The sequence below is a fragment of the Heloderma suspectum genome, chromosome 2, assembly GCF_057233095.1.
Source record: "Heloderma suspectum isolate Gila_16-S chromosome 2, 16-S_ref, whole genome shotgun sequence".
NCBI classification, from domain to species: Eukaryota; Metazoa; Chordata; class Lepidosauria; order Squamata; family Helodermatidae; genus Heloderma; species Heloderma suspectum.
This window is the reverse complement of record NC_139459.1, coordinates 378,993,421-379,013,992: the sequence shown is the minus strand read 5'-3', so window position 1 is coordinate 379,013,992 and position 20,572 is coordinate 378,993,421. Positions and strand designations below refer to the sequence as shown.

The 20,572-nt window shown below is 46.4% G+C and overlaps 1 protein-coding gene across 1 annotated transcript; it reads right to left on the bottom strand.

The window, feature by feature from the left end:
- Nucleotides 1-657: 657 nt before the first annotated feature.
- Nucleotides 658-19,756, bottom strand: LOC146356335 (vomeronasal type-2 receptor 26-like). Its single transcript, XM_084830058.1, has 6 exons — nucleotides 19,612-19,756; nucleotides 18,098-18,222; nucleotides 17,900-17,967; nucleotides 10,598-10,648; nucleotides 7,433-7,563; nucleotides 658-1,607 (listed from the first exon to the last, which is right to left on the bottom strand). Exons 1-6 carry the CDS (start codon nucleotides 19,754-19,756, stop codon nucleotides 658-660), a joined length of 1,470 nt encoding a protein of 489 aa, XP_084686184.1.
- Between the last annotated feature and the right edge of the window lie 816 nt (nucleotides 19,757-20,572).

Here is a 20,572-nt window from a genome sequence, read left to right as displayed (position 1 = left end):
TTTTTTTTTTTAACCCAGCCGTGATAGGCTACGTAAGTCTTTACGTAGCCTATCACAGCTATGTTAAAAAACACACACACACACAGACTACAAATGGCGGTGGCGGCAGCCGGTCGGAAGACCAGCCGCCGCCACCACCGCCAAAGCCGCCACTGGAGCTGCCGTTGTCTGGAGCATCCGCTCCAGGTAAGTCTCATCTGGGGGGGATCCGTGAGGGGAGGGGGGCAGGCCATTCCGTGATGGATTTCGGGGGGCCGAATGCACTGGCATTCGGCCTCACCGAGATCCGTCGCAGAATTCTCTGACATCCCTAGGCACAACCCTATGCATGTTTAGACAAAAAAAAAGTCCTACAACTCACAACATTCCCAAGCCAGCATGATTTTTTTTTTAAGCAGTTGCTTTAGGCACTACTGCTTGGGTGGGAAAGCAGTGCCTGTCACCTCCAAATCAGAAGCCAATTTGCTGTCAATGGGATTTCCCTCCCTCCTTGAACAGACGCAGACACAGGCCAATCTCGGGAGTTTGCAAACAGCCAACCAGAAAATGTGGACTGGAATCAATATACTTTCTCAAATCACTGTGGATGATGGACTGAAAGATCCCTAACAAGCTATGAAAAAGAAACAGAACGGATTTCATAACATTCGTACATCACTAAGTGGGGGCGGAATTCTTCCACTTCTCTAAGTCTGATAAAATGCCATCTTTAGTTTTCAGGAAGAGATGCTCCATTCTATTCAGATCTGGACTCAATACAATGATGTAGCACTTGGGAAGAAAGATGCAGCACAGCAACCCAGCACTTGAGGACAAGATAGAGAAGACCTGCACGGCTACCATGTATTTCCCCTTTGTGCTCAGGTAGGTGGGCACAAAGGAGACCCAGACACTGCAAAAGACCAGCATACTGAAGGTGATCAACTTTGCTTCATTGAAGGCCCCAGGCAGCTTCCTGGCTAGGAAAGCCACCATCAAGCAGGTGGCAGCCAGGAAGCCCATGTAGCCAAGAGCAGTATAAAACATGGCGACAGAGCCTTCATTGCATTCCAGGGTAATCTGCCCAGGCTGGGAGTGCATGTCAGAGTCCGGGAAGGGTGGAGAGATGCCCAGCCAGATGGAGCAGATGACAACTTGGACACTGGAACAAGAAATTACAATGGAGTTGGCAAGACTCTTCCCCAGCCATCTCTTCACCTTGTTCCCTGGCGTTGTGGACAGAAAGGCCAGCACCACAGTGATCGTTTTGGCTAACACAGCAGGGATGCAAACTGAGAAGATGATGCTGAAGGCTGTTTGTCGGAAAAGGCAGGTCACTTTGCTTGGACAGCCAATGAACAAGAAGGAGGACCAAAAGGAAAGCAGGAGGGAGACAAGGAGAATGTAGGAGAGGTTCCGGTTGTTGGCTTTGACTATTGGTGTTTCTGAGTATTTAATGAAGATTCCTAACACAGAGGCTGTGATTAAAGACAAGAATAGTGCAAAGGAAACCAGGATGATCCCCAAAGGTTCTCCATAGGAGAGGAAGGTGATATCTTTGGGGATACATTGATCATGGGCCTTGTTTGGATGTTGATCTTCTGGACACTTGGTGCAAAGGTCTGCATCTGAAAAGAAGGGGTGATGTCAGTATCATTAATATCAGTCATACATCCAGAACCTGCTGTGTCCTATTCCATTTGGAAGAGATATGGGAGCATGGAAGAGGTCAGGAGACAACAATGTGTAACAGAGGGCAGAGAGAGAGAGAGAACTTCCCTGGTAGAGGACCTGCTTTCTGATCAGTAGGTTCCACCCATGGCCTCATCCCCAAAGAAGGATCTCAGGTCATTGGGGCAGGAAACCTGGATCTGAGAGACGTAACTGATCTGATGCCAGCTTGTGTAAAATAGCCAGTACTGAGCTTGAGGGATTTTTTGGTTGACTTGGAATAAAAGTAGCATCCTGTGTTGTTCAAATATGAATGAGCAAGTGTGACAAGCCAAACGTTGTTCAGGAGAGTCTCTGTGTTATCCTAATTTTATCTTCGCCATATCCCTGTGGGGTATGTTAAGCTAACTGATAGCCAATGGCTAATTCCAATGAACTCACCTTAAGCTTCCTACACAGGTTCAAAATCCTTCATAAAGGCTTCTTATCTTACACATTCATAGGAGCTTTTGTTAAATGGTTTTAAATGAATAGAAGAGAGAATTAAAACAGAGTAGGGGAAAGTATTAGGCCGATGTAAACATTTGCCCAAGGGAAGGCCCACACCTCTGAGGTCACCCACCTTCTTGAATGGAGATTGTCCCTTCCGCACATGGAGCGCAAGCATAGCAGCAAGGTGGCTTTCCTTCCTGAATCGCTTTGGCATATCCGGGGCGGCAGCTCTTGACACATCTGGAATGAGGCATGGTCTAGCAATAAAGAGAAGCAGCACAAAGAAAAAAAGATGCATTTTTCTCTCTGGAAATGAAACATAGAGTTTTGAAAGGACCCAACAGACTCTGTAGTCCTAGTGACTCAAAGTGACCTCAGGCCTTTGATCAGTGTCTCCCTAGGGTGTGGGGGGGGTTGTTATGGGGGGGTTGCACTATCTTTGCATAACACCATGGCAGGGAAAACTTTTTTGTTCGTTTGTTTGTTTCAACCATCATATCCCACCTTTTCTATAAATGTGCTGAAGAAACTGTACAGAAAGATGCATGGTATAATATCAAAGTAAACTAAAATTGTTGTTTTTGTTGTTCAGTCATTCAGTCGTGTCCTAGTCTTTGTGACCCCATGGACCATAGCATGCCAGGCCTTTTGCTCCTCAGTGGCAGAGCAGATAGAAAAGAACGTCAAGGAGGGAGAAACAGTGGGAGGAGGACTGTTTTGGGTGCATGTTACGTCATACGCCAGTGAGCTATGCACTACAATACTGGTAAAAAAAATCCCCTTCATGGATCACTGCCTTGTTGTGGTGAAGGGGCTTGCGTAACTCAGTGAAGCCATAAGCTATGCCGTGCAGGGCCACCCAAGACGGACAGGTCATGGCAGAGAGTTCTGACAAAATGTGGTCCACTGGAAAAGGAAATGGCAACCCACTCCAGTATTCTTGCCAAGAAAACCCCATGGAACGTATCACAAGGCTGAAAGAGATGACGCCGGAAGATGAGCCCCTCAGGTCAGAAGGTGTCCAATATACTACTGGGGAAGAGCAGAGGGTATTTCCAAGTAGCACCAGAAAGAATGAAGCGGCTGGGCCAAAGCCGAAAGGACACTCAGCTGTGGATGTGTCTGGTGGTGAAAAGAAAATCCGATGCTGTAAAGAACAATATTGTTTAGGAACCTGGAATGTCAGATCAATGAATCCAGGTAAGCTGTAGGTGGTCAAACATGAGATGGCAAGATTGAACATCGACATCTGGGGAATCAGCGAACTCAAATGGACAGGCATGGGCGAATTTAATTCAGGTGACCATCATATCTACTATTGTGGGCAAGAATCCCTTAGAAGAAATGGAGTAGCACTCATAGTCAACAAAAGGGTGGGAAAAGCAGTACTGGGGTACAATCTTAAAAATGATAGAATGATCTCAGTACAAATCCAAGGCAAACCATTCAACATCACAGTAATTCAGGTCTATGCCCCAACCACTGATGCCGAAGAAGCTGAGGTTGATCGGTTCTATGAAGACCTACGACACCTTCTAGAACTAACACCAACAACAGATGTCCTTTTCATCATAGGGGATTGGAATGCTAAAGTAGGAAGTCAAGAAATCACCGGGATAACAGGCAAGCATGGCCTTGGTGTACAAAATGAAGCAGGACAAAAGCTAATAGAGTTTTGCCAAGAGAACACGCTGATCATAGCAAACACTCTTTTCCAACAGCACAAGAGGCGACTCTACACATGGACATCACCAGATGGTCAATATCGAAATCAGATTGATTATGTCCTTTGCAGCCAAAGATGGAGAAGCTCTATACAGTCAGTAAAAACAAGACCTGGAGCTGACTGTGGCTCAGATCATGAGCTTCTTGTTGCAAAATTTCGGCTGAAATTGAAGAACGTAGGGAAAACCACTAAACCATTCAGGTATGACCTAAATCATATCCCTTCTGAATATACAGTGGAGGTGAGGAATAGATTTCAGGGATTAGACCTGATAGACAGAGTGCCTGAGGAACTATGGACGGAGGTCCGTAACATTGTTCAGGAGGCAGCAACGAAATCCGTCCCAAAGAAAAAGAAAGGCAAGAAAGCCAAGTGGCTGTCTGATGAGGCTTTACAAGTAGCTGAGGAAAGAAGGGAAGCGAAAAGCAAGGGAGAAAGGGGAAGATATATCCAACGGAATGCAGAGTTCCAGAGAATAGCAAGGAGAGACAAGAAGGCCTTCTTAAATGAACAATGCAAAGAAACTGAGGAAAACAACAGAATGGGAAAGACAGAGATCTCTTCAAGAAAATCGGAGATCTCAAGGGAACGTTTTGTGCAAAGATGGGCGTGATAAAGGACAAAGAAGGCAGGGACCTAACAGAAGCAGGTGAGATTAAGAAGAGGTGGAAAGAATACACAGAAGAACTATACAGGAAAGATCTTAATGCCCCTGATAGCCATTATAGTGCAATCACTGAACTTGAGCCAGACATCCTCGAGAGTGAAGTCAAGTGGGCCTTAGGAAGAATTAGTAACAACAAAGCTAGCGGAGATGACAGTATTCCAGCTGAGCTATTTAAAATCCTAAAAGATGATGCTGTTAAAGTGCTGCATTCAATATGCCAACAAATTTGGAACCGCAATGGCCGCAAGACTGGAAAAGGTCAGTTTACATTCCAATTCCAAAGAAGGGCAACGCCAAAGAGTGTTCAAACTACCGCACAATTGTGCTCATTTCACATGCCAGCAAGGTGATGCTCAAAATCCTACAAGCTAGGCTTCAGCAGCATGCAAACCGAGAACTACCAGAAGTACAAGCTGGGTTTCCAAGAGGCAGAGGAACTAGAGATCAAATCGCCAACATTCGCTGCATCATGGAGAAAGCAAGAGAATTCCAGAAAAACGTCTATTTCTGCTTCATTGACTACGCTAAAGCCTTGGATTGTGTGGATCACAACAAACTGTGGCAAATTCTTAAAGTGATGGGAGTACCAGACCACCTTACCTGTCTCCTGAGAAACCTGTACGAGGGTCAAGAAGCAACAGTAAGAACCAGACATGGAACAACCGAGTGGTTCAAAATTGGGAAAGGAGAATGACAAGGCTGCATATTGTCACCCTGCTTATTTAACTTATATGCAGAGTACATCATGAGAAATGCCGGGTTGGATGAATCAGAGGTCGGAATTAAGATTGCTGGGAGAATTATCAACACCCTCTGATATGCAGACGATACCACCCTAATGGCAGAAAGCAAAGAGGATCTAAAGAGCCTCTTGTTGAGGGTGAAAGAGGAGAGTGCAAAAGCTGGTTTGAAACTCAACATTAAAAAAAACGAAGATCATGGCATGTGGCCCCATCACTTCCTGGCATATAGAAGGGGAAGAAATGGAAGCAGTGACAGATTTTACTTTCTTGGGCTCCAAGCTCACCGCAGACGGTGACTGTAGCCATGAAATTAAAAGACGCTTGCTCCTTGGGAGGAAAGCAATGGTCAACCTAGACAGCATAGTAAGAAGCAGAGACATCACCTTACCAACAAAGGTCCATCTAATCAAAGCTATGGTATTCCCAGTAGTAATGTATGGCTGTGAGAGCTGGACTATAAGGAAGGCTGAGCGCCGAAGAATTGATGCTTTCGAACTGTGGTGCTGGAGAAGACTCTTACGAGTCCCCTGGACTGCAAGGAGGTCAAATCAGTCCATCCTAAAGGAAATCAACCCTGACTGCTCATTGGAAGGACAGATACTGAAGCTGAAGCTCAAATATTTTGGCCACCTAATGAGAAGAGAAAACTCTCTGGAAAAGACCCTGATGCTGGGAAAGACTGAAGGCAAAAGGAGAAGGGAACGGCAGAGGATGAGATGGTTAGATAGCATCACCGATGCAATGAATATGAACTTGAGTACACTCCGGGAGAGAGCGCAGGACAGGAAGGCCTGGCATGCTATGGTCCATGGGGTCACGAAGAGTCGGACATGACTGAACGACTGAACAACAACAACAACAACAATTCAAACCTCATATAGAGCAGCCCCAGGTGAAACAAAATAAGGAAGAAGAAATGGTTAGGAAAACATGGGGTTGTTTTTAAATAGAAGATGCCATCATCTGGACGGACCGCTCCCCCCCCATTTCTTTGGGTCAGGCAGTGCAATTGCACAATAAAAGCTTTATCTGGAAGCCCCTTTGAAATCTAGATGTATTGATTTTATTTCTTTAGGGAGCAATCCTATGGCCGCTAATTGGAGGCAAGCCAGCCACAGGATATCTGGTATTCTGGGAACCAGCCTTCCCCCCCCCCTTTCACACTGCCTTGCGCAGAACAGCCCCATGCTCACAAGAGGAGCATGGAATGGCCAGAACAAGGCATTCCAGGAAGGGGAAGGCGGAAATGCTGGCACGACACATCCTATGTGTCATCCAGCAGCCTTCTCCCCTGCTCTGCCCTCCCATGGCTAGACAGAAATCAGCTGTCTAGCCACAAATGCAGGACAGGAGAAGTGCAGAGGGTATGATCCCCTACGTGCTTCTTCTGCCCAGCATTAGATAGGCAGTCACCTCCGAGTTCGGAGGCGGCCACCTATCTCCATAGCATTGCACCCTTGATATATTTCGTAGCCACCATTCAAGACCGGAGACTTTCAAAGGCAACTCACAATACAAAAGAGTAAAATCGAGAAAGCCGCCTTCAATGCCAAGACTCACAAAGCAGTACGGAGTACATATAATTTCACAGGTTTAGGGTGGAAAAAATCTCCTGTAAATCAGATCTGTGTAAATAAGAACGGATGATTTTGATTTGTGTTTCTATTGTTATCATGCCTTTTTGCCCCAAAATAATTCCCTGACATGGCTCACACAGGTTTAAACCCATGTACAAAATCACAGAATACATCCAATTAAACATTTAAATTAAGCAAAAATGAACAAGTCAACAATGAAGCATCACATCATAAAAATCCCATTGAAATGATCAAAAAGACCCTTGGCCTTCTTACTTGATGCTCATGGTGGACCAAACTATCCAAGGACAATGCCACAGAACAAAATACCTTCCTGCAGATTGTTACCAGCCAAATCTCACATGGTTGTGTTACTTGGAGGGGGCCTCATCATTTATTCTAAGAGAACACATGCATGAGTCATACGGAAGACGTCCCTTGTACTACCCTCACCCTAGACTGTGCAGTGCTTCAATTGTTTCAGCACCTTGAAGTGCATCCTGAAGTTGAGTGGGAACCAATGAAGTGCTTCTAAAATAGATGTGATGCTGCCTTTATGACCTGCCCCAGTGCCCACCTTCAACGGTGGCCCCATCTGGCCCCTCCAAGCTTCCAGTCTGATCTCTGGAGTACTCCAATTTAGAGTAACTTGAGACCTCCTGTACTATTGCACTGCAGTGGATGGTGGCAAGGAGGAAGTATGAGACTCTGAGTGTGGATGGAGACCTGGATGGGTTTGCTCCTAATGCTGCTCCATCTGAACAGGATTATGGCATTCTGGAGATGTGTGTAAACCCACACACATTATCTGCTATATAAATGGCATTGGAGAGACAGACAGGCAAGAAATAGGAAAGAATGAGACAGGGAGGTCCAAGTGGCAAAGTTTGAGCAGGACCAAGACAAGCTTTGGGAGATATTAAGCTGTCTCAAGGATTGATTGATTGATTGATTGATTGATTTGATAGATTGATAAACCACTACTTTCTGGAACTCTCCATGCAAGTAAGAGCGTACCAACTGTAGAACAATGCCCACAGTTCCCAGCTTATGGAGACGATCCAAAAGACTATTGTGGTCAAGGGTATCAAAAGCCACTGAGAGTTCAAGCAAGATCAGTGGGGCTGTACTAACTCTGTCACTCTCCCCCAAGAGGTCAGCCACCATGGTGACCAAAGGTGATTCTGTCCCCAAAGAAGGCCTTAACCCAGACTGAAATGGGGTGAGATAATCAGTATCCTCCAAGAACATCTACAATTGCCCAGCCACCACCCTCTCAAGCACCTTACCCAGAACGGGGGTTTAGTCACTCATATATATTCATATAAACCTCTGGGGAGGGTTTTCTCAGCAGACACACCAACACCTCCTTCAAGGTGGCAGGCACCACTCCATCATGCAAAGACACATTCATCACTCCTTAGATCTACTCCACCAGCCCTTCCTTGCCAGCTCAAATGAGATAGTTGTGCATAGAATTGTATTAGAAGTCTCACATGTAATATTCAACATATTATTAGAATTTAACACATCAGTAATGTGACACAAATGATTTCCCCTACCCCATTAAAATGCTTGGGCAGCACAATGGCTTCTGGTTTCATGGTGAGCTTTATGTCTGTGAATGCCTGTCTATGTATACTCCCAATTTTCACTCTACCCTTTTCGTCATTGAAAGATAGCACCCAATTCACGATATCAAAGTCAGGTTCCAGCTCCCCATTCTCATCCAAATACAATCCCTCCATGGAAGTATTAGAAAGCCGTCCTTCTCTTAAGAAAGCGTGAAACTAGAACAACAAAGAAAACAAACAGCATTTAGAAAACATGGAAGCAGATTCAATATCTTAGTCGTTCTCACTTCGAGCTCTAATCCTCTACAAAATGGGGCCAATGCATGTCCCATCTAAACTCAGAGTGGATGACAGTCTTCTTCTTCTTTCAGTCACAGCTGAGATACCTTCCTGAGTCTCCTCTTTCTGCTTCAGCATTTTGGGGAAGTCCAGAGTCATTAATCTGCACCTTCTCAAACCTGGTCGCCACCTTCTCCAACCAGGTCTCCAATCTGGTCGCCTTCTCCAACCTGGTGCCTCCAGACATTTTGGACTACAACTTCCATCCTACTCACTGGACCAAAATATACTGCAGTGCACTCAGGGTTCTTGCTGATGGTTTTTTCAACCAAGCGAAACCACAAGCACCATCTACCGTAACACACTCAATTTTTGCCTCTTGACATGAATGGAATAAAGAAATCAACCCAAGAACAGCTTGCTTCTTTGGATTACCTGTGAGTAAAGCAAAAAGATGCTCCAAGGCACATCTAGATCTTGGGACAAAATGGGAAGGTTTTTTGAACTTGGGGATATAGTTGCTTTGTCTATGCTAATGTTAATTGCTTCTGTTATTGCTATTTATTACTAAATACTCTCGTTTGGTAATAACTTGGGGGTGTTTTGTGCAGCTACCCAGACATCCAAACCTTGTGGAAGGTGCTGTAGCAGGTGGTTGCAGGACAACTGCAGGCACTCTTGAATGAAATGGATTATCTACATGGATAATGGATTTATTATTATCCAATGGATAGGGGAGTGTGACCCTGTTGATTCTCCTGGACCTCTCAGCAGTTTTCGATACCATCAGCCATGGTATCTTTCTGGGTAAGGTGTTGGGTTGAGACTGCACTGCCGTGGTTATGCTCCTACTTGGATGGCTGGTTCCGGAAGGAGGTGCTGGGGAGTTATTGCCCTGTGCCTCGGAAATTATGCTATGGGGCTCCACAGGCCTCTATTTTATCCCCTATGCTGTTCAACACCTACATGAAACCACTGTGGGAGATTATCCGGAAGTCTGGGCTGAGGTGCTATCAATACGCCGATGACACCCAAGTCTACTTGGATTTTTCATCAAGCCCAGTTGAGGCAGTGGCTGTTCTGAATCAGTGCCTGGGCACAGTAATGGACTGGATGAGGGCCAAACTGAAACTCAATCCAGACAAGTCGGAGGTACTGTTGCTGGGTGGTTCGTCTGCCCAGCCAGGTGATGTTCAGCCTGTGCAGGGGGGGGAGGTTGCACTCCCCCTAAAGGATCACGTTGGTGGTTTGGAGGTGCTCTTGGACCCAGAACTGTCACTTGAGGTACAGGTCAACTCAGTGGCACAGAGTGATTTTTATCTGCTTCGGCTGGTATACAAATCACACCCTTATCTGGATTCTGGACAAAGATAGACTATCAACAGTTGTCCATGCTCTGATAACCTCTTGTCTAGATTACTGCAATGCATTATACATGGGGCTGCCTTGAAAATGGACTGGAAACTTCAGCTGGTCCAAAATAGGGCAGCAAGATTGTTAACAGGTGCCCTGTTTATATGACAACAGAAGGAGAATTTTATGGTGGAGTCCCGGATTTTTTTAAAGGAATCAATTTTGCTGCAATGAGGTCCATGCAGGGCTCCACGAGCAGGTTCTCCAGAGCATTAAAAATCTCTTCATAGAACATACTTCCGGGTGGGGGTGGGGGGCTTGGAGTGAACGTCATCTGACTGGCAAGGGCTGCTCAACCAATAAGAGAGGCTTCCTCTCTCCTCCCCTGCCTCCCCCATTCTCCCTTCCCCTGAAAGGCCGGATGCACATGCATTTCAGAAGCAAGCCTCATTGACCACAATGGGAGCTACTTCCAAGTAGACACACACATGCTTGTGCTGGGAAAGAGAGCAGTAAACACAAAGATGCAAACCAACCTCCATGTAACCCGCAGGGTCTCTATAATGAAAGGTGGAAGTAGTTTCTTCCTAAGGCAATAAACCAAACAAAGAAGAATCGGGGCATAGAGATCGTTCTTTACAGCACTTAGGGAATTGGGCTGTAAGCTCTGTGGGCATTAAGAGGGCAAGTCTCGTTCAGCACAATGGGAAGAAACACCCCTGGGCAGGGCTAGCATACCCGAGGTCAATGCAGGGCGTGGGGCATACAACAACTATCCTGGGGAGAACCTGACTTAAGGAAAAGAATCGGACTTTAACCAGTCTCTGGAAATCTGGGTTTTCCCTGATATGCTCTGGGGTGGCTGCTGGATGGCCACGATGTCATGTATCTCTAATGACCTCAACACGTAGCCGGCTTGGAGTAAATTGCTGCTGGAGACACCCTCAGGGACTGGCCCATGAGATCACATTTTGCCAGTACTTTCCCACTGTGCTGGCTGCCAGTCTTTTTCCAGGCCTGATTAAAGGGCTGGTATTAACATTCAAAGCCCTTAACGGCTTGGGGCCAGTTATCTGAATGATCGCCTACTCCCATATGTGCCTGCCTGGGTCCGAACACCATCCTCAGCAGTCCTTCTCCATGAGCCCCTGCCAAAGGAAGTGAGATCGGAGCTACCAGGAAGAGGGCCTTTTCTCCTGGGGCACCCAGGCTGTGGAATGAGCTCCCTAGAGAGGTTTGCCTGGCACCTACGTTGTACTCCTTCTGGTAACAGGTGAAGACCTTCTTATTCTCCCAGTTTTTTAGCATCTAGCTTCCCAGTCTTTTAGCTTGGTGTTTTAAATGTGTATTTTAAATCACTGTTTTAATTTTTGTGAGCCACCCAGAGAGCTTTGGCTATTGGGCAGTGTAGAAATAAATAAATAAACAAACAAACAAATCTGGTTTGAGTCACTGCCATGTCTTCTGACCCAAGGGTTATATGAGCAAGGAGGAAGAAAGGACAGGCAGAACCAGAGAGAGCTCCCCTGTCTGAGAGAACCGTGCGTAGATGGGCCCTTTCTGAATAGGGAAGCCTATGCAATGGGACCAACAGAGAGAGAGAGAGAGAGAGAGGAGGAAGAGAGTCCAACTTCAGCTAAGAAGGCTGGATCTGTCCTCATCTGGTCTGAGCAGAAGCTCATTTGTCACAAAATGTTTGCCTGAAAAGAAAACATAGGAACATAAGAACATAAGAAGAGCCATGCTGGATCAGAACAAGGATCCATCTAGTCCAGCATTCTGTTCACACACTGACCAACCACCTGTTGACCAGGAACCAACAAGCAGGGCATGAGCACAACGCACCCTCCCACCCATGTTCCCCAGAAAGTGGTGCAAACAGCCTCACTGCCTCTGGTACTGGAGGTAGCACGTAGCCATCAAGACTAGTAGCTACTAATAGCCTTTTCCTCCAGGAATGTATCTAGACCTCTTTTAAAGCCATCCAAATTGGTGGCCATCACTACATCCTGTGGTAGCTTATTCCATAGTTTCACTATGTGCTGTGTAGAGAAGTTCTGCTGGAAAAGCAGACAAAGCTGTAAAACAGCTGACAACAATGGATCTAGGAGTGCCACAGACTATGAGTCTGGTCCTACATACGGAATGCGGCCTGTCTAGAGCAGGATACCAAGCTATCTCTCAGACACAGAAACCACTCCCTTATGCACTAAGAATGATAATGTGCACATTACATCTCCACGCTGAGTCTTTCACCACTATGGTGGTGTTGCAAAATAAAAATGCAATACCTGCCATGGCTGCAGCTTTTGATGTTTCAGCCTGTCCCGTCCACCCACCATCAGCATCATCTGCTTCGATCGGGATAAATATGCAGCATTTAAAGCATGGGCCACTGCTTGAACACTGTTGTAGGCACTGAAGCTGTCTTGGGACAGGGCTCTCTCAACCTCCTCCCGGGGCAGAGTCCTCAGTTTCTCTTTCTCTGTGCATCTTTTCCAGCTTCTCTTGGAAAACACATGGTTTGAAGATAAACAATCAAAGGACTGATCCCAAAACAGACGCAGAGAAGAGGTAAATGGTTGATAGTAATCATATTTTGTCCTCTTTTGTGTATTCACTTTGAAGGTCCAAGAACCATGGATGAACTTGAAGTTATATTGAGCCCCAAACAGGTTGCAGTCAATGTCTGGAAAAGTTGTTGTGATCCAGACTTTTGCTCCATTTTCTTTCATTTCAAGCATTCTTTGCACATTGACAACTGGCTGAAATACGTATTGAACATCTGCGTACAATACAACTACATTGACTCGTCCCCAGACAACTGATAGCTTTGTCTCATGTCTGATTCTTATATGTAGTCTTTGTGAGAAGGCGACGCAAATTCCACTCCTGGTCAACAGGGGTGTCATGGCTCTCATGAACCTGTCTCCATTGTCATTGCCTGGAGCAAAGAGACCAATCCACGTCCATCCAAAAAACAGAAGCAGTTGGACAATCCCCTGGTACTGGGTTTCTTCCCTTGGGCCCATCCGGTGGACAAAAGGGAACTGACTTCTATCATTCAGAACATGACTAGCAACACCATAACTGATCTAGTGAGGGAAGGAAGAAACTTGTACTTTGCACTGATTTGTTTTCAGGATGAGATCGGATTTTTATTAACCTGAAGTCATTAATATCTAACAAAAATGGGGATGGAGTTCTAAAATATCTGAAGGATCCTTTGTGGCCATTCCATTCTTTGTGTGATTTGCTCAAGAAGGTACAGTGGGGTCCTTGACAGTGTGGGGACAGGAGACACAAGCAAACCTACCCCATATGAAAAGCGCACCCCAAAGGCAATGCTTTTCTTTTCCCCATAGTTGTGAATGGAAACCTTCCAGTTATTGCAGGTACTGTAGAACAGTAGAGCTGTTTCCCGCCTCCCAGCTGAGCAGAGCAGAGCAGAGCAGAGCAAGCTGCTCCAGCTGGTCCAGGGACTACAGAAGCAGGCAAGCTCCCAGAGAGCGAGCAACCAGAGCGAGCGAACAGGGGGAGCAAACAGGAGTTGGCCAGGGGAGTTTGGCAGGGGAGGTCAAGAGGGAGGCCCCTAACATTTTTTTTCATTTTTTATTTTCTTTAACTAACTTTTTTCCATTTATTTGTCTTCTAACACACACTTTCACACTAGTGGGACTCTGCTTTTAACCTCTAGTGAGTAGAGGAGCAGGCACAGGCTAGTCTAGAACAATCAGAAAGCTAGACACAAAAAGGGAAAAGAGGCTATGGAAGGACAAGACTCAAGGTGTGTGCAATGTTTGTTTTCTTGCCTGAGACCAACATGGCCTATACCTGCAACAAGTGCAAGTTGATCATGCTGCTGGAAGAAAAAGTAAGTGGACTGGAGCGGCGACTGTCGACCCTCCGGGGAATAAGAGAACACGAAGAGTTCTTGGACAGAATGGGGGAACTACAGCAGCAAAGGGAAGACCAGAAGCTTGAAGAGCAACAGCAAGATGAGGCAGAAGTGGGAAATGCTGAGGTGAAGAAAAATGGAGTAGAGGATACTCCTTGGAAAAGAGTGACAGTTAGGAGAAGAAGAACTAGACACCACTCTGCACCAGTGGAAGCAGTGGAGCTGTGGAACCGATTCCAGGTACTTGCGGATGAGACTGGAGGACAGCCTGCAGAGGAAGAATCACAGGGGAACCTGCATGAGAGTGAGCAAGAGGCTGAAGGTCAGTCAAACAGAGGTGATGAAAGCCAGGCCTACAAGAAGAAGAAGAGAAGAGTGGTAGTAGTGGGAGACTCCTTGCTGCGTGGGATCGAGACCCAAGTATGTCGCGAAGACCCGTGGCCTCGTCAGGTATGTTGTCTCCCGGGAGGACAGATTAGAGACGTGACTGAAAGGTTGCCTGCACTCATAAAGCCCACTGACAGGTATCCCTTTCTTCTCATCCATGTGGGAACAAATGATACCACCAAGCGGAGCTACGAAGAGATCACGTCAGACTTTGAAGCTTTGGGAAGGAAACTCAAGAACTTTGGGGCCCAGATAGTTTTCTCATCCATCCTTCCAGTAGTTAGAAGAGGGATAGAAAGGGAACGAAAAATACTCCGGGTGAATGACTGGCTATGAAGGTGGTGCCGACGAGAGAGATTTGGATTCTGGGACCATGGGCTATACTTTCTGGAAGATGGGCTGTTGGCTAGGGATGGGTTGCACCTCACAAAGGATGGGAAGAATGTGTTTGGCCACAGCATGAAGAACCTCATCAGGAGGGCTTTAAACTGAATGCTACGGGGAAGGGAGATGTAATGTTGGGGGTAACAGTGGACGTAGGCGCATGCACTGCAACGGCGAGAACAGCTCTGATAGCGCCCAATAATAGTCTTCAGACAGATGTAGGAAGAAAGCCAGACTATGAAGCACATGGTCTTCGATGTCTATATACTAATGCCCAGAGTATGGGAAACAAACAGAACAAACTTGAACTCTTAATACAAGAGGGAACTTACGACCTGATAGGTATAACTGAGACTTGGTGGGATGACTCTCATGACTGGAATACAGCAATTGAAGGATATAACTTGTTCAAAAAGAACAGGAGGAACAGAAAGGGAGGTGGGGTTGCACTGTATGTGAAAAATACATATCTCTACACAGAAAGACAGGAGGAGGAGCTTGGTAGCCCCATCGAGAGCATCTGGGTTGAAATAAATGGAGCAAAGAATAAAAGGAACCTGGCGGTCAGAGTCTACTACTGGCCACCCAATCAAGGAGAAGACAAGGATGAAACTTTTGAAAAGCAAATAGCCAATGTTTCAAGGAAGTATGATGTAGTAGTAATGGGGGACTTCAATTTCCCCGATATTTGTTGGGAGACAAATTCTGCAAAACATGGCCCCTCTAGGAAATTCCTGACTTGTGTGGTGGATAACTTCCTCCTACAGAAAGTAGAGGAAGGAACTAGAGGATCGGCTATCCTTGACTTGATCCTAACCAACAGAGATGACTTAGTGGATAAAGTAGCAGTGACAGGAACTCTGGGGGAAAGCGACCATGTTGTATTTGAGTTCTTGGTTCTAAGGGAAGCAAAAGCCAAGTGTAGTCAAACGCGTACCCTGGATTTTAGGAAAGCTGATTTTCATAAACTCAGAACAATGATCAGTAAGGTCCCATGGCAAGCGATGCTAGCGAGAAAAGGAGTCCAAGACGGGTGGGAGCTTTTAAAAAAGGAAATTCTCAAGGCACAATCACAAACAATTCCAACAAGAAGAAAAGGTGGAAGACAACAGAAGAAGCCAATGTGGCTTCACAAAAAGCTTAGGGATGACCTGAAAACAAAAAAGGACACATATAAGGAAGTGGAAAGAAGGCCAAGTAACAAAGGAAGAGTACAGGCAGGTGGCACAGAATTGCAGGGATGGCGTCAGGAAGGCTAAAGCTGAGAACGAGCTGAGGTTAGCAAGGGATGCTAAAAACAACAAAAAGGCTTTCTTCAGCTACGTGCATAGTAAAAGGCAGAGGAAAGAAATGGTGGTTCAGCTATTAAATAAGGATGGCAAAACAGTAACAGATGACAAAGAAAAGGCAGAGGTGCTCAATTCCTACTTTGGCTCAGTCTTCTCCCCAAAGAGGGTCTATGATCCCCCTGGCAAAGGCAAAGTCCAGGCTGAAGGAGCAGGATTGCAGCTTGAGATCGATAGGCATATGGTCAAGGAACACCTAATTACTTGGAATGAGTTCAAATCTCCAGGGCCAGATGAACTGCATCCTCGAGTAATAAAGGAACTGGCAGAAGAACTCTCAGAACCGCTGTCTATTCTCTTTGAGAAATCATGGAGGATGGGTGAAGTGCCAGATGACTGGAGGAGGGCTAACGTTGTCCCTATCTTCAAAAAGGGTAAAAAGGAGGAACCTGGGAACTACAGACCAGTCAGTCTGACATCAATCCCTGGGAAAATTCTGGAGCAGATGATAAAGCAATCCATCTGGAAGCACCTTAACAACAATGCCATGATTACTCGAAGCCAACATGGATTTGTCAAAAACAAGTCCTGCCAGACAAATCTGATCTCATTTTTTGATCAAGTCACCTCCCTTGTAGACCGTGGGAATGCTGTAGACATCATATACCTCGACTTCAGCAAAGCTTTCGACAAAGTGCCCCATGATATCCTGATGAGCAAACTAGCTCGAAGTGGGCTAGATGAAACAACGATCCAGTGGATCCACAGTTGGCTACAGAATCGGTCACAAAGAGTGCTTATCAATGGGACCTTCTCAAGCTGGGGAGAGGTAACGAGTGGGGTACCGCAGGGCTCAGTCCTGGGCCCAGTGCTCTTCAACATTTGTATGAATGACTTGGAGGAGGAGGTGCAGGGAATGCTGATCAAATTTGCAGATGACACAAAATTGGGCAGGATAGCTAATACTTTGGAAGACAGAAACAAAATTCAAAGTGATCTTGACAGACTGAAGCGCTGGGCAGAAAACAACAGATTGACATTTAATAGGGATAAATGCCAAGTTCTGCACCTAGGAAAAAGAAACCAAATGCACAGTTACAAGATGGGGGATACGTGGCTCAACCACACTACAAGTGAGAAGGATCTTGGAATTGTTGTTGATCACAAGCTGAATATGAGCCAACAATGTGATGTGGCTGCAAAAAAGGCCAATGCTCTTTTGGGCTGCATTAATAGAAGCATTGCTTCCAAATCCCCGGAAGTACTAGTTCCCCTCTACTCAGCACTGGTGAGGCCTCATCTGGAGTACTGTATCCAGTTCTGGGCACCACACCTGAAGAAGGATGCAGACAAACTGGAGAGGGTTCAGAGCAGGGCAACAAATATGATCAGGGGACTGGAAACAAAGCCCTATGAAGAGAGACTGAAAGAACTGGGCATGTTTAGCCTTGAGAAGAGAAGACTGAGGGGAGATATGATAGCACTCTTCAAGTATTTGAAAGGTTGTCACAGAGAAGAAGGCCAGGATCTCTTCTTGATCATCCCAGAGTGCAGGACACGGAATAATGGGCTCAAGTGACAGGAAGCCAGATTCCGGCTGAACATCAGGAAAAACTTCCTGACTGTAAGAGTAATACGACAATGGAACCAATTACCTGGGGAGGTGTTGGGCTCTCCCACACTGGAGGCCTTCAAGTTGAGGCTGGACAGCCATTTGTCAGGGATGCTCTGACTTGGATTCCTGCATTGAGCAGGGGGTTGGACTCGATGGCCTTGTAGGCCCCTTCCAACCCTACTATTCAATGATTCTATGATTCTATGAGTTTACTTGAGGACACCACTAGAAAAAGGTTAATCCTGCTCCCTGCCATGAGTTAGCTCACCAGAAGGGGAAGATGTAAGCTCCCCTCCCAAGAGTGTTCCAGATACTGTTTTTGAGGCACACTGGAGCCTTTTTCAGGAATCACAGAGAAGAAGGGGCAACATGAGCAGAATTGATAGCAGGTCCGTGCCTTTAGCTCAGGGGTTGGCAACTCCATAGGTCTGGTGGGTACCCTGCCATCCCCCCCCCATGCTGATACCTGATTATGGTCCTCCTTCAGCCACACATTTTGCTGCCTTGGCTCCCATTCAACAGTGTCTCCACGGTCACTACTCACCTCCAATATACACTCCAGAGGACCCACTTCCCCAGTGAGCAGAGATGCTTTGGAATGGAGTCCAAGCTGAGCCAGAGGCCAGCTCCCATTGAAATGCAGTTGGCCTCCCCTCCCCTCCCCATTCATACCTGTGGGATTTTGTAGATGCCTGACATGACTGAAATCAGGATGGAGAGGTCGGATTCAACCCCTTCAACAAGGACCAGCGGGTTATTCCTTCTCCCACAGTTGTAATTCGGAAGATTGCTTTCCCCACCCGCAAGCAGGTGTAGCATGGCATAGGAAGTGGTTCTTCCATAATAATGGCTCTCATAGATGTTGTAGCCCAAGGTGATGTTGGGTAAGAGCCTGGGATTCCGATTGATCTCCTGGATGGCAAACAAGAAGGACAAGCTGTGCCAGTACCTCAGACGTACACGACTGGAAAACAATAATAGAAATTAAAAGATATGTGTCACACCGTCATCTTTCATGCAAAGAAAACAAAATGTCACTTCCTTTCTTTTTTAAGTCTACAGCCCTTTTCATGCTATATAAATCTCAGTGTAAGGATTCTCTAGAGCCTTGCATTTCACATTTGGGTACAATATGGGGTATGAGGAGTTTAAAGTTTAAGGGGTAAGAGATTGTTCTTATAGGGGGATTAATGCTAATGTGCACTGGGGCAAATAGGGGAGCAAAATCTACTGTAGCAGGACTAAGTCACAAAGAAACAACATGATTCAGATATAGGGGAGAGAACTTGGGGAAAAGGTTGGACTTTCTGGGTATAGGATGACCTATAATGTAACATGGACCAAGAGATATAAAGACTTTAGAATATCTGGTAAGAAGGAAGTCCCCAAGTTTGGAAGAGTATTAAAGTCCATGCATAATGGGACAGGGGGTCTTTCTCCTGGTTATAGGGACTTTAAGGAAGTCCTGTATTGTAATGAATGTTGGAAATCTTTGCCAGAAAAAGGAGGACCCGCTTGTTGGTAAAGTACAGGTGTGAGTGGTAGGCATCCAGATGCATGATGTGTGAGTATGGCCCTGCTTGGCTGAAGGTTTGCACATGTATTAAACTTTATCTTTCTTTATCTTTCTTTAATAAATGTATTTTGTTTATGTCTTTGTTTTAGTCCATATTTGTACAATTTAAATAAATCTGAGTGAATGTGAACACTCTATCTCAGTCCCCAAAGGAACATCACCTACAACATCAGGACCAAGCTGAGGCTCTTTAAATTATGTGTGCCTAGATATGTAATACCAGGGACTAGGGCTTTGCACCACTTTGGTCTGGGGCCCAAAGCCCAAGTCGAAGCAGGCTGCATCGGGTCACCATGTGCCCCTTCCAAGGTGAAGCGCAGGGGGCATGAAGCAACCTGGAGCAGGTCAGAGGCTCACTGACGCACTTGGTGCGCTTTGGAGCTTCAGCCCCCCCAGGTCCTTACCTGAGCCACCTTCTCCCCTGCCTATGCCCTCTCTGCCTTCTTTGCCTTCACTGTCGCCAACTTCGTTGCATTGTCCACCACCACCCACTGCCATCTCCTGAGGCCTGGGCACGTGGCGACTTGTCTTCTTCCAGGGAGTCGCCATTTTTAAAATGGCGACTCCCTGTGAGAAGAGTCGCTAGGTGTCCAGGCCTCAAGAGTTGGTTGTGGTGGTGGGCAGTGGTGGACAAGGCAGAAGCGGTGAAGGTGCGACAGCGATGAAGGTGAGAACTGCGGTGGCAGCAGAGGGGGAGGAAGCCCAGGTAAAGAGCTGGGTCCTGAGTCGGAGCGGGGGTCCCTGCTAGGGATGTACGAAAGTGACTTACCTTTCCGTGGATTATGTTGATGTTGGGGGAAGGCGTTCCGTCCCTCCCCCCGGAATCCTGGCCGGGGGGGGAGGCACTCCGTTCGTCCCCCCCGGAATCCTGGCCGGCCGGCTGTGCTCTGCAGTAATTCTGCGGAGCCGCCAGCCAGCTCCGCCAGCAGCCGGACATCCAGCCGCTGGCTAGCAGGGATGCAAATGGCAGCGGCCGTAGCCGCCACCGTTTGCATCCCTGCAGTCAGCCGTGATAGGCTACGTAAATGTTTACGTAGCCTATCACAGCTGATTTAAAAAAAAAAAAGCGCGTATTCCTTATTTAGGCACATCTTAGTCTACGTAAACATTTACATAGACTAAGACGGCAAAAATAAGGGGAACGCAAATAGCGTAGCGTCTACACTATTTGCGTTCCCCTTATGTTTGCCGTCTTTGACTACGTAAACGTTTACGTAGACTAAGACGTGCCAAAATAAGGTTCGCAAATGGCGGTGGCCATGGCCGCCGCCATTTGCGTACGCGCGTTTTGTTTTATTTTTTAAGTCAGCCGTGATAGGCTATGTAAAGTTTTACGTAGCCTATCATGGTGTTTTTTTAAAATCT

Coding starts and splice junctions, on each gene's coding strand:
- LOC146356335 (XM_084830058.1), bottom strand. CDS start 19,756: ATGGCGACTCCCTGGAAGAAGACAAGTCGCCACGTGCCCAGGCCTCAG. Junction 10,649..17,899: donor GCTTACATCTTCCCCTTCTG/GTGAGCTAACTC, acceptor TTATTGCCTTAG/GAAGAAACTACTTCCACCTT. Junction 1,608..7,432: donor AGATGGGGCCACCGTTGAAG/GTGGGCACTGGG, acceptor CCTTCTTTTCAG/ATGCAGACCTTTGCACCAAG.